This window comes from Macrotis lagotis, chromosome 5 (assembly GCF_037893015.1).
Source record: "Macrotis lagotis isolate mMagLag1 chromosome 5, bilby.v1.9.chrom.fasta, whole genome shotgun sequence".
NCBI lineage: Eukaryota > Metazoa > Chordata > Mammalia > Peramelemorphia > Peramelidae > Macrotis > Macrotis lagotis.
In genome coordinates, this window is record NC_133662.1 from 79924067 (window position 1) to 79937106 (window position 13040).

At 34.8% G+C, this 13040-nt stretch overlaps 2 protein-coding genes across 4 annotated transcripts in view; one reads left to right on the plus strand and one right to left on the minus strand.

Moving 5' to 3' along the window:
* The window catches only part of SLC35A1 (solute carrier family 35 member A1), a 48749-nt gene extending 37402 nt beyond the window's left edge, over nt 1–11347 (plus strand). For all 3 annotated transcript variants that reach the window (XM_074187126.1, XM_074187128.1, XM_074187127.1), the window contains 4 exons: nt 6038–6104; nt 8363–8539; nt 8908–9042; nt 10523–11347. In XM_074187126.1, the coding sequence (XP_074043227.1) occupies nt 6038–6104; nt 8363–8539; nt 8908–9042; nt 10523–10650 (507 nt within the window). In that variant the 3' untranslated portion in view covers nt 10651–11347. The remainder of the gene's footprint in view (nt 1–6037; nt 6105–8362; nt 8540–8907; nt 9043–10522) is intronic.
* The window catches only part of RARS2 (arginyl-tRNA synthetase 2, mitochondrial), a 70914-nt gene continuing 66781 nt past the window's right edge, over nt 8908–13040 (minus strand). The window contains exons 19-20 of the mRNA XM_074187124.1: nt 12753–12816; nt 8908–12359 (exon numbers count right to left, since the gene is read on the minus strand). Of these exons, the coding sequence (XP_074043225.1) occupies nt 12273–12359; nt 12753–12816 (151 nt within the window). The 3' untranslated portion in view covers nt 8908–12272. The remainder of the gene's footprint in view (nt 12360–12752; nt 12817–13040) is intronic.

Consider the following 13040-nt stretch of genomic DNA (forward strand, 5'->3'; position numbering starts at 1 on the left):
AGTGCATAATGGATATATAATCACTTAAAACATTTAAAAGTTCAGTGCAGATGTAAAGCTATTAGGATTGCCATGTATCTCCATATCCAACTGATTTATTGATGCACCTTATACTCCTGAGTTTCCCAAAAGAAGTTTCCTCAGCAGCAGGTATGAAGAAGCCTCTTTAGACTTTTTAAAAAAATAAATATTTTATTTTTCAAGTACAGACAATGGTAGTTTTGTCAATCATTTTTTTTTACAAGGCTTTGAGTTTTACAGTTTTTCTCCCTTGCCCTCCCCTCCCCCCTGCCCCTGACAGAAAGCAATTGATAAAAGCTTTACATTTGTAACCATGCTAAACATAGATCAAAATTGAATGTGTTGTGAGAGAAGTCAGTTCTAAACAGATGAAAGAAAACACAATGACATAATACATAAGACAACTTTTAAAAATTGAAGATAATAAGCTTTGGTCTTCATTCAAACTCCACAGTTCCTTCTCTGAATATAGATTTTTGTATTATTTGATTATTATACTACTGAAACGAACAAGTCCATTATTGTTGATCATCAACCCCCTGTTGTTGTTAGGGTGGGCAATGTTCTTCTGGCTCTGCTCATCTCACTCAGCATCACTTCAGCAAGTACTTTCCAGGCTTTTCTGAAATCCCATCCCTCATGATTTCTTATAAAACAATAGTATTCCATCACATTCATATACCATAAACTGATAGCCATTCCCTCAATTTCCAATTCTTTGCCACTGCAAATAGAACTGCTGAGGTATTTTTGGACTTTAGGGATTTTTCCCCTTTTTCATGATCTCTTCAGGATATAAACCCAATAGTGGTGTCATTGGATCAAATTGAATTCAAAACCAGCCTCAGACACTTGCCATTTACTAGCTGTGTGACCTTGGCAGGTCACTTAACTCTGATTGCCTCGCATCCAGAGCTATAGTCATCCTGATTCATATCTGGCCACTGGACCCAGATGGCTCTGGAGGAGAAAGTGAGGCTGGTATCAGCATAGAACCTGCCACCCGAGTCCAATTTATATGCTTGTGATGACATCACCTCCCTGATGTCATGGTCTTCTTTGAGGATGGAGGACAAATTACACCTTTGTCAGAAACACTACCTGTAAAAATTGTTTCCCCTTTTACTATGTTCCTTTTAATCTTGGTTGCGTGGTTTTGTTTGTGCAACAACTTTTTAATGTAATCAGAGTTACCCATTTTTGTTTTTTTATAATATTCTCTATTTGTTCTTTGGTCATAAACTGCTCCCCTTTCCCTAGATCTGGCAGGAAAACTATTTCTTGTTTTCCTGATTGACTTATATTATCTTTTATGCTTAAATCCTGCACCCATTTTAACCTTACCTTGGTATAGTGTGTTTCTGCCATACTATCTTCCAGTTTTCCCAGAAGCTTTTATTGAAGAGTGATTTCTTATCCCAGAAGTTGGAATCTTTGGAGTTATCAAACAGCAAATATTGTAGTCATTTACTACTCTTTTGTACCTGATCTATTCTACTTAGCCACCATTCTTTTTTGATGACTGATGCTTTATAACAGGGCTGTCCAGCCTTACTTTTAAAAGTTTTTATTTAAACATTAGACAACCACCTTTTGATTTTCCATTTTAGTGAGAGCTCTGTTGTAGCTTGGCTTCGTTTACTAAAGCATTTAGTAAACCCACAGGCAGGCCACGTAAAATTGTACAGCAGGCCACATGCCACATTTTGGACAACAATACAATTTTAGATCTGGTATAGCCTTTCCAATTTTTTCATTAATTCCCTTAATATTCTTGATCTTTTGCTCCGCCATAGGAATTTAATTACTATTTTTTCTAGTTTACTAAAGTAATTTTTTTTGAAATCTTTTTTTTAAGATTTTATTTGAGTTTTGAGTTTTACAATTTTTCTCCCAATCTTACTTCCCACCCACCACTAAAGTAATTTTTTAGAAGTTTGATTGACACTGTACTAAATAGGTAGTTTAGGTAGAATTGTCATTTTTATTATATTAGCTCGGCCTTTCCATGAGCAATTCATGTTTTCCCAGTCTTTTAGATCTGATTTTATTTGTGTGAAAAGTATTTTATAGTTTTTTCATAGTTTCTGAGTCTGCTTCTCTTGCAGTCAAACACCAGTTTCATCCCTTGTCTGATTAGCATAATTCACTAGGAACAATTATTAGGTGATAATTAAGGGTATATAGATAGTTGGAACTTGAAGAAAAACACAAATCAAATTTACTTAGCATTCTTACAGGTATTAACATTTGAAATAGATCTTGAACAACTGAGTAAGATTTAGAAAGGATCAAGTATTGGCTATTTAAGCAGGGGCAACAATGTGAACAAAATGGCAAGGACAAGAAATCATAAGATTTGTTCAAGAGTTCATAAGCCATTGTAAATGAAGCATAAAATCCTTATGTGAAGAGTCCTTAAGGTATGACTAGTTTAGATTTTTTTTTCCTGTTAGCAGCAGGAAGCCAGGAGAGATCATTTAAACAAGGAATAGACATAATCAGAACTGTATTTCAGGAGAAAATTGTGTTTCAAGAATGAAAGAAAGACAGAAGGATGGGAAATCAATTAGGTTATTGTGGTATTCAGGCACAAAGTGGTAAGACTAGCATTGAGGTGGTAGTGGGTATGGAAAATCAATATTGTCTTTCCTATAATTGAGGTATTGTTACTAGTCCAAGGTTGAGGGATTTATCAGTGTTTTATCAGAATTTTTAAATTTTTTTTATACGTGACAATTTGGTTTATTTATTTTGTATTATTACAATAATCTTGTTGTGAGAGTAAACATAAACCCCGCTCCCCCTAAAAAAGATAGAGAAACCTCAAGAATAGTGAGAGAGGAAAAAAAGTATATTTTAGTCTAATGCCTCTGTCTCTGGGATAAGTTGCCTTCTTTAACATAAGTCCACCAGAGAAGTTGCTTCAATATCTTTTCCCACAGTTGTTACTAGCTATATTTCCCTCTACATTATTCCTCCTTACTCTCATTTATTCTATTCTCTCTCTCTTCTTTTCACCCTGTCCCTGTTCAGACATATGTTGTATCTGATTCCACTGTCCCATGATCTTCCCACTCTTCTATCATATCACCTACTCCCCCCTTCCCCCCTTATCGCTTCCATTTCCTCTCATTTTTCTCTAGGGAAAGATAGATTTCTATACCCTGTTAAGCATCTATGTTATTTCCTCTCTGAACCATTTCTGATGAGAATGAAGGCTTACTTATTCCCTCTCGCCTTTCCCCCCATCCACTCCATTGCAAAAGTTTTTTCTTGACTCTTATGTGAAATATATTAACCCATTCTTGCTCTCCTTTCCCTTTCTCCCAGTACATTGCTTTATCACCTACTGACTCCTTTATACCATTTTATTTCATTATATTCAACTCCTTCCTGTGCATTGTCTAAATATACTCCTTCTAACTGCTCTTATAAATGAGAAAGTTCATATAAGTTATCAGTATCTTCTTCCCATGCAAGAATACAAACAGTTCAACGTCATTAAGTTCCTTAGAATTCATCCTTCTTGTCTACCCCCTCTATGGTTCCCCTGAACTTGGAAATCAAACTTTCTTTCAGCTTTGGTTGTTTCAGTAGAAAAGTTTGAAAGTTCCCTATTTCTATGAATGTTCATCTTTTTTCCTGAAAGATTATGTTCAGTTTTGCTGAGTAGTGTATTCTCAGTTGCATTCCAAGCTCTTTTGCTTTTGGGAATATATTCCAAGCCCTACAAGCCCTTAATGTAGATGCTGCCAAATCCTGTGTAATCCCTACTATAGAGCCATGGTAGTTGAATTGTTTGTTTCTGGCAGCTTTTAATATTTTCTCTTTGTCTTGGGAATTTTGGAATTTGGCTTATAATATTCCTGGGAGTTTTTCTTTTGGGATCTCTTTCAGGAGGTGATTGGTAAGTTCCCTCAATGTCTATTTTACCCTGTGTTTTGAGGATCTCAGGGCAATTTTGCTGCATTATTTCTTGAAAAATGAAGTCTAGGCTCTTTTACTGGTCATAACTTTCAGGTAGCCCAATAACTTTTAAATTATCTTTTCTGGGTCTGTTTTTGAGGTCAGGTGTTTTTCCATTGAGATATTTCACGTTTTCTTCTAATTTTTGGTTCTTTTCATATTGTTTAATTGTTTCTTGATTTCTTGCAAAGCCATCAACTTCCTTTAGTTCCATTCTACATTTGAAGGAGTTATTTTCTTCAGAGAGCTTTTTTTATCTCCTTTTCAAGGCATTCTTCTCATTTGCCTTTTGGACTGCTTTTGTTCCATTTGGCCTAAACTGGTTTTTAACATGTTATTTTCTTGATTTTTTTTTTTTTTTTTTAGGTTTTTGCAAGGCAAATGGGGTTACGTGGCTTGCCCAAGGCCACACAGCTAGGTAATTATTAAGTGTCTGAGACCGGATTTGAATCCAGGTACTCCTGACTCCAGGACCAGTGCTTTATCCACTGCGCCCCCTAGCGGCGCCCCCTTTTTATTTCTTTCATCAAGTTGCTTGACTTGGTTTTCATGATTTACCTGCCTTGCTCTCATTTCTTCTCCCAATTTTTCCTCTACTCCCTTCACTGTTTTTCAGTCTTTTTTGAGCTCTTCTGTAGCCTGAACCCATTTTTTATTTCTTTTGGAGGCTTGGATACAGAAGCTTCGACTTTTTCATCTTCTGAGTGTGTATTTTGATTCTCCATGGAACCAAAGCAATTTTCTATGGTCAGATTCTTTTTTTTTTGTTTGCTCATTTTCTCAGCCTATGAGTGATTTACCACACTTCCAAGACTTTTGGGGGAGTTTTGGGACACCCCACAGCAAACTTAAGAGTCTTTGAGAGACTCTTACTGCTCTCTTGCCTGTGCTGTGGTCTTTGGATGACTACAGGCCCTCCCCTCTTCCCTGAAGCTGTGAGGAGGGTCCCTGTTCCACTATGGTAGTATGAGAGCCTAAACTGCAATCTGGATCTGAGTGTGGGTAAACAGCAGAGTCCTGCCCTAGGGAAAGCTAAGAGACCTCTTCAGTCTCCCCCCGACCCCTTTACCTGCTGTGGACTGGGAACTCTGGAAATGCTGGGTGACTCCGATTCCCACTGCAGGTTCTCACTGTAGGGCTGCTTTGAGGCTGGTGCTTGCTCACTCTGGTGTGGTAGAGTTCTTTCCCACCCTTCAAGTTGTCCCTGGTGATCCCTGGGCCAACTGTCCCCCTGCCATGGACCCAGGCACCCCCCAGGACTATTCTGGAAGGCTGGAGCTGGTTTGCTGCTTGGCTGGGCTGCACTGAAGCTCTTTCTAACCCCTGGTCCCATTGAAACAGACCTTTCTTGCATAACTTCTAAGTTGTCTTGGACTGGGTAATTATATCACTCAGTCTTTCTGAGGGTTCTGCTCCTCTAAATTTTGGCTAGTCATAATTTGATGGCTTTTGGAGTTTTGGGGGGAACTTGTGCCTTTATACCACCATCTTGGCTCTGTCCCCGGAAATCCCAGAATTTTATTATTTATAGTTATATTTTGGGGGACATGATTTAACCTCTGGCATATCTCAATCTTTTCCTCTAAAGTCTTCTTCTGATATTTCAGTGTAGCATATCTCCAAGACTTTGCCAATAGAATACAAGCTCTGGGTAACACTACTCAAGGCTTTAAGTATGGATTCAATGGTACATTATTTTTCTATTTTTGGAAAGGCTCATTACCAAATGGGTCATTAAGTGTCTAATTTTTTTAATTACAGCAATTCTCAAAGACCCAAATTATTACAGGAAGTGTCACACATTTTGGTCCAGGGACTTCCCACATGAATGAAATAATAGACCCTTAAAGATTGAAAGCATATTCAAAACCCTGTACAAGTCATATTTAGCCAAATCTACTATATCTTGGTAAAATTAAGCCATAGAATACTATTCTTATGGCCTAACCTTTTTAGGACAATAACCTGAGAACAAAATTTTCATTTAATGAATACCTAGAAGGATCAAAATTTCTCAATTAACTTGAAGTTTTTGTTAATGTTGCAGGTGGAGCAGAATCCATTGTTAGGGTTTGGTGCTATAGCTGTTGCTGTATTATGTTCAGGATTTGCAGGTAAACCATAAAAGCTATAGGGGATTGAAAAATATACTTTAACGGGATGTTTGTTTATCTGGCTTTATCATAACTGCCATTTTTTTTACTATTACAATTTGACCTTTTTATACAGGGTGTTTTAAAAGTTTCATTGCAGTTTTAAGATGAAAACACAAATTAGTTTTGTATCACCTTAGCTTTAGAAAATTGATCGCAATGGCTCAAACTCAGTGTAGATTTAATATCCCCTACTCATATTTCTAAAGATAATATATAAACACCACACTTATCTGGCAAACAGAGTTCTAGCAACTTCATTATTACTCAACACAACTATAATCCTGAAAGTAAATTAAAATGTTCCCTGAAAAAAAGTTCACAAAGCCAGAGGAGGCTCTATTCCTTAAGAAAAAAGTGTACGGGGCAGCTAGGTGGCGCAGTGGATAGAGCACCAACCCTGGAGTCAGGAGTACCTGAGTTCAAATCTGGCCTCAGACACTTAATAATTACCTAGCTGTGTGGCCTTGGGCAAACCACTTAACCCCATTGCCTCGCAAAAAAAGAAAGTCTATTGACTGAAAATTTCATGTGAATAAATTTGCTTCATCTGGTTTGTTCTTGAGAATCTACTGTTCTTCCTAGTTTAAAACAGAATTAGTTGAGTGGAAGGATAGGGTTTTAACAGGAGACAAAGGAAAGATTCAGTACAGTTGTCACCTTAAAGCATAGCAGTTTGGAGCCATGTAGTGTGGGATCTACAATCCTTGGATGTTCAAAGGTCAACTTCAGTAGAGTTTAATAATTTTGAATTATAATGATAACTGCTCATTCCAATAAGAAAATGTGTATCTTTAAAATATTTTCAATATAATTTTTCAGCAGGTGTTTCATTCTGTGAATGAGAAACTTTAAGTAGCCCTTTATGAGTCTTGTAAAGTGAATTATATTGAAAAAAGAATTAAGTTTTAAATTCTATTTTAGTTAAATGGTACTATAAGCATTTCAGATGTGATTATTTGGATTCATTTGCAGTTTTAATGTATTTATTAGTAACTCTTGGTTTTATTAGAAAGCAGTTCACTGTATGTATACTATTTCATCTGGCAGCAGTAAAACTTTCACTGACCTTATGAGAACCCAAATATGAATTAAACTTACCATATTAAAGACAGATATTTTGTTCTTATTAGATAATAATCATAAAGATTTTCCCCCCCTCGCCTTTTTAAAATGTACAACGGAGGGTAATTTTGATAATGATTTTTAGAAATCAGTGTCACAAGTTACTAATTTGTACGCATTACTAAGTTAGGCGGTTCAGATTTAAGAAGACTAGAGTTCAGAGTCTACTAGTTGTTGACCCTGAGCAGATTCCCTAACCTGTCTGCTTTATTTTCTTCTTCTATAGAATAAGGATGATAGCATCTCTTTCATGGAGTTGTTGTGCAGACAGAATGAGATAATGTATTAATAAATTTTGAAACCTTAAAAGTACTCTATTAGTGTTAGCTATTTCTATCAATAAGAACCAGGTAGGTGGCACAGTGATTAAGAGTATTAGGCCTGGAATCAGGAAAACTTCATTTCCTAAGTTTAAATCTAACCTCAAGACACAGCTATGATGACCCTGGGCAAGTCCCTTAACTGTTTCAGTTTACTGATCTGTAAAATGAATTGGAGAAGGAAATGGCAAATCACTCCAATATCTTTGCCAAGATACCCCAAAAGAGGTCATGAAGAGTTAAGACACAATTGAAAAATGACTAAACAACAAAAACATTATTATTATTATTATTATTATTATTATTATTATACATTGAATGACCAGGCAGTTAATTTTATTGGAAAATACAGTATGTACATAGGTAAGTAAATAACAAATTAATTTGAGATGGTACACAGATCTAGAAAGACTTCAGGGAAGAGGTGGTCCCTAAAGAGCCTACTCTGTAAAAGTTACACCCCCCCCATCAGTGGTTTAATTCAAATAGAATTGGAATCACTAAATTTTACATAAGAATTCCTATAAGTCAAATACTTAGTTTTAAAATGTATTGTTATTTATCCTTTATTGCATCTTTGTTTTGTCAATCATTTTCCAATTATATTTTAATCTGGCTTGGACTGTAGGTGCTCCAGATAACTAAACATTATGTATTATATAGCATCACTTAAGTGATGGAAGCAGTTTAATTTGAAACGATTATTATTTGTTAATTTTTTTGGATTTATCTTATTTGGTATTTAAAAGTTTTTATTTATGTATTTTTTCCCAGGAGTGTATTTTGAAAAAGTTTTAAAGAGTTCAGATACTTCCTTATGGGTGAGAAATATCCAGATGTATTTATCTGGAATTGTAGTGACATTAGCTGCTGTCTACATGTCAGATGGAGGTGACGTTATAGAAAAAGGATTTTTCTATGGCTATACATACTACGTCTGGTTTGTTATTTGTAAGTATCCCAGGAGTTGGTTACCTTGCTTATTGTCGATTTTAAGGTTTCATAGTATTTTCAAATGATCTTTTCGCTACTGTGTACATCAGTTGAAGAACATAATTTTGATTTTATTGGCTTGTTTCAGTAGTATAGCTGTTTCCAAGCAATTTTCCTTCATAGTTAAAACTTATTAAAAGGAAACTTCAATAGTAAATTATATAGTTCCCTTGGGCATCTAAAAAGAAATCCAATTAGGAAGAAACAATAACTTTCATTGGCATATTTGCAAGGTTACCAAAAATCCAAAGGTAAAATGTCTGAGAATTCACCACACAAGAGAATATTTTGCCTAATGATAATTTCATTTCGATTTACAATCCCAGTACTTGCCAGCGTTGGAGGAATCTATACTTCTGTTGTGGTAAAATACACCGACAATATCTTGAAAGGATTTTCTGCAGCAGCAGCCATTGTTCTTTCTACTGTTGCTTCATTCCTTTTGTTTGGATTACAGATAAGTATGTCCTAATGTTTACAGATGCTTTCTCATATATATTTGGATTAGTTGTTTGCTGAGTTCAATAGTTGAGGAAAAAAGAGAATGGTTTCCACAGGTGGGAGATGTATTCTAGTTAAGCAACAAAGCGGGAATTACAAGAGACTTTTTTATGTCTTATGCTATAATAATTTCCCTTTCTGGACATTTGTTATGATAGTACAGATTAATATCAGGATATCTGAACAGTTCATGAAAATTCCACAGTAAGGAAAGGAAACAGGCCATTAATATTATTGGCGTAAATAGACCTGAAATTTCAGATTAATTTATAGAAATGATAACACATTATGGGAATCCTGAGTAAAAACTTTCTAGAGGCTAATTATTATTTTCATAATTCAGTTATTAGAAGATATTTGATTTCACTATTACAGAGAGCTCTTGACAAAGAATGGTCCTCGCCTAGCAAAAAGGTTATCTTCTGAAATTTCTGATCTTGGGTTCTGATCTGAGAGATTAAAGTGATTTACTCAGGTGACGAGAAACAAGTTTGCCAGATAAGAATTGAATTTGGGTCTTCTTGAACTCTTAGATACCATCTGAGGCCATTGCTACTATGGCAGTATTGTCAGAGGTCTCTTACTATTTTTCCTATTTCAAATTGGTTTTAATAGTTCTCACCTATCCATGCCAAAGTTCATGACAAAGGCTGATTAAAAACCTAGTTCTTAGTAGTAAGACTGTTTGTGCCTGGCAGTAGTTAGAATGTGACTAGAGTACTTATTATAAGAAAAGTAAATAGAATGCCAATAAATCATTTTTAATTTCTACTTTTGAAGATTAATCTCCTCCAAATGCAACTATTATTAGCATCAAGATTTAACTAAAACCAACCTTTTTTGGACTTTGACATTTGCTGGGGTTTTAACATTGTCTTGACCACTGATGGTTCGTTTTATTACTTGGAATTCAGGTTTAAGATGGAAAAGTTTGGACTGATATGATAAGTCATTATTACCACACCCATTATTTATCTAGTCAAGTAATTAGTGGAAGTCTTGAAGTTTCTCCTACACAGACTGAAAATGCAATTATAATGCATGGTGTGGTGCCTTTGTCAGTGCAGCCAACTCCATTAATTAGCCTTTGTAGAAATAAGTCCTAGAAAGTTGCCATGGCAAATAGATGTTAAGTGACTTACTTAAAATCACATAGATATTAAGTATCAAAGCTCACCCATGTTAAGCTCCCTCTGTATTTGTGGTGAAATTCAAGGGTCAAATATATTGTTCTTGAAAAACTGATAGTCGGTGAATGTTTCTGGTGTTATCTGGCTATGGTGGACAAATTATTTTTAAAGTAGTGAGAGTTATTAAACGTAAACTATTAATTTCTCATCTAGCCTGAAAATTGAAAACTGCACAAAAGATTTTAAAAAATATTCAGTGAAAAAAGTGACTTGGGAAATCAATAATGAAATTGTTTTGGTTTTCTTTCAGCACTCAACTTTGCTCTGGGTACCTTTCTTGTGTGTGTTTCAATATACCTTTATGGATTGCCCAGACAAGATACAACAATAATCCAAGGGGAAGAAACCGCTTCAAAAGAGAAACTCAGTAATATGTGATTTTGTTTCTAAAACAAAAAACAAACAACAACAACAAAAAAACTACAGCCTTAAGCTAATCCTAGAAGGTAGCTTTAACAAAATGAAAAAATTGAATGTATGGCATGAGAACTTACTTCTACTTAAAGGAAGGTGTTGCCAACATGCAAAGGGGCTCACTTTGTATAATTTTAGGAAAACATGAATTACTGTATATAATGTACATAAAAAGACTTTTAGTGCTTTAAAAAAATAATGTGGGGTGTGGTTCTAGATGATGTTTTAAAGTGCCAAAGTTTTTTTTTGCACTAATAGAACTCTTGGTCAAATGTGAGGGGAAGAGAAAGTTCCTCTCCACCTTGCAGTGCATGTCATCTTATACCAACAGAGGCTTAGGCTTCTTACAAATAAGATGCCTAAGTAGATGGGTCAGTTCAGAAACAGAATGAACATATTATTTCCTCTTAGACTGAATCCACTTGATGACTCTAATTAAATCTAGGTGGTGACTTAGTGCTTCTTTAGCACTGTTTCTGTGCCATTAGTAATCTCAATTCAAATTTTTCTTCATAAAACTTTTTATGTCACTTTTGTACTCTTTTATAAAATGATCAGCTGTTGGATTCATCAAGAGTAATTTGTGAAACCAGTGGGTTTTTTTAAATCTCCATAATGTTCATGGGGAATTCAGCAATAAATCTAATTTATTTACATAATACTTTCTTTAGAGAGACTCGTGTATGTGTGTTTCTGTGTACATTAAGATTATGTATGAAAATATTTTGTCATTATTATACATGGTATTTTTTTCAACCTAGGCTGGATTTTGGAATTCACTATGCCAACTGTTCTCAACATGCTTATTATTAAGGGTTGATTTTTCTAAACTAGGCTGCCAGGCACTATAATCACCATGTGTAGATGCTGGATAAAAAACACAAACTTTGTTTTATATGAAACTATCAGACTAGTAAGATGCATAACTATTACTGTTATTTACCATTTCTCACTTTTCTCCTGTCCAACATTTCACCATGAGATTGTAGAAAAGTGTGAAATGGAGCCCAGACCACACAAAAACACAATTTTGAAACTGGTTTAGAATAATAGGTTCTCTCTTTATGTATGTATGTGTATATGATTATGTATATGTATACTATTTGTATATGATTATATATGTATATATGCATACACACATATATAGTCTGAACTCAATTTCATAAACATGTGTTTGTTAAATGTCTCCCAGTTTTCTTGCTGCCTAGGTCCAATGAATGCACGAGTAATTTATTAAGTGCTTACTGTGAGCCAAATACTATGGTGTGCATTGAATATGCAAAGAGAAAAGTGCAGATAATTCTTACATACAAAGGGCTCCATCCTACTGGAAAGAAACAACACTTAAAAGGAAATTAACAGCTGACTTAGATCGAAAGGTTCCATAGTACTTGTGATTGCAGTGAAAAAAAAAAGATAAGCAGTTATTTTCTGCTAAAAAAAAATATTAAGGGAGTAAAATATAGGTAGAAACTCACAAATTCAGACTAATAAATATAGATTCTGACACAGGTAAAATTTTATATTACTTCCATTTTCAACTGTAAAACAGATCACTGGGATGCCATTGTTTTTTTCTTTACAAATTACATCTTATATACAGGTGTGATTCCAAGTAGTTTCATTCCATTGGCTAGGACAGAACGGACAGCTTTAAAAAGATGAAGTCTGGCCTACAAGACAAAAGTCAAAGTATGAGTTGTCTGCCCCGAAGATAGGTTGCTGGCAAGTTCAAGTGGCAGATGAATTGATTACAGCTGTTAAAAAAAAATCAAACTTCAAGGGCTCAATTTCCTATACAAAAATTAATATAAATAGCCCTATTGTAATAATATGGCTATTACTGAACTATGAGGATGTACCAACATCTGGAGTAAGAACTTTGTTTTCAAAAGACTGACATTAAATTGTCTAAAAATTAAAAGACAATAATCTTTATGGGCAGAATTATTTCAGAAAAATCTGTCCTACGTAATAAAGGAAAGCTTTTAAGTTCCACTGTATTAACTAGGTACTGTGTTGAAAAGAATAAAATAGAAAAGCCAAATGATAAAGTAGTAACAAACCTCAGCTACTGCAGGGAGACTGCCTTTTATTTGCAGTGTTTTGTGAGCCACAGCTGTAAGATGACTAAAACAAGAAGAGGTAAAAGTGAGTATTTTCAGAAATAACCATATCATGCTAAAAAATACAACATTCTTGGACCCACAATTGCTGCCATCCCTATAAATCAAAGGGAATTTTGGAGTGAAACTAAAGAAATTATATAATTATACTTTAACAAAAAAAAAGTGATCCTGTGTCTACTCTCTCATTATGTAATTTTTAATACAGAAAAATGACTAGCAAAGACT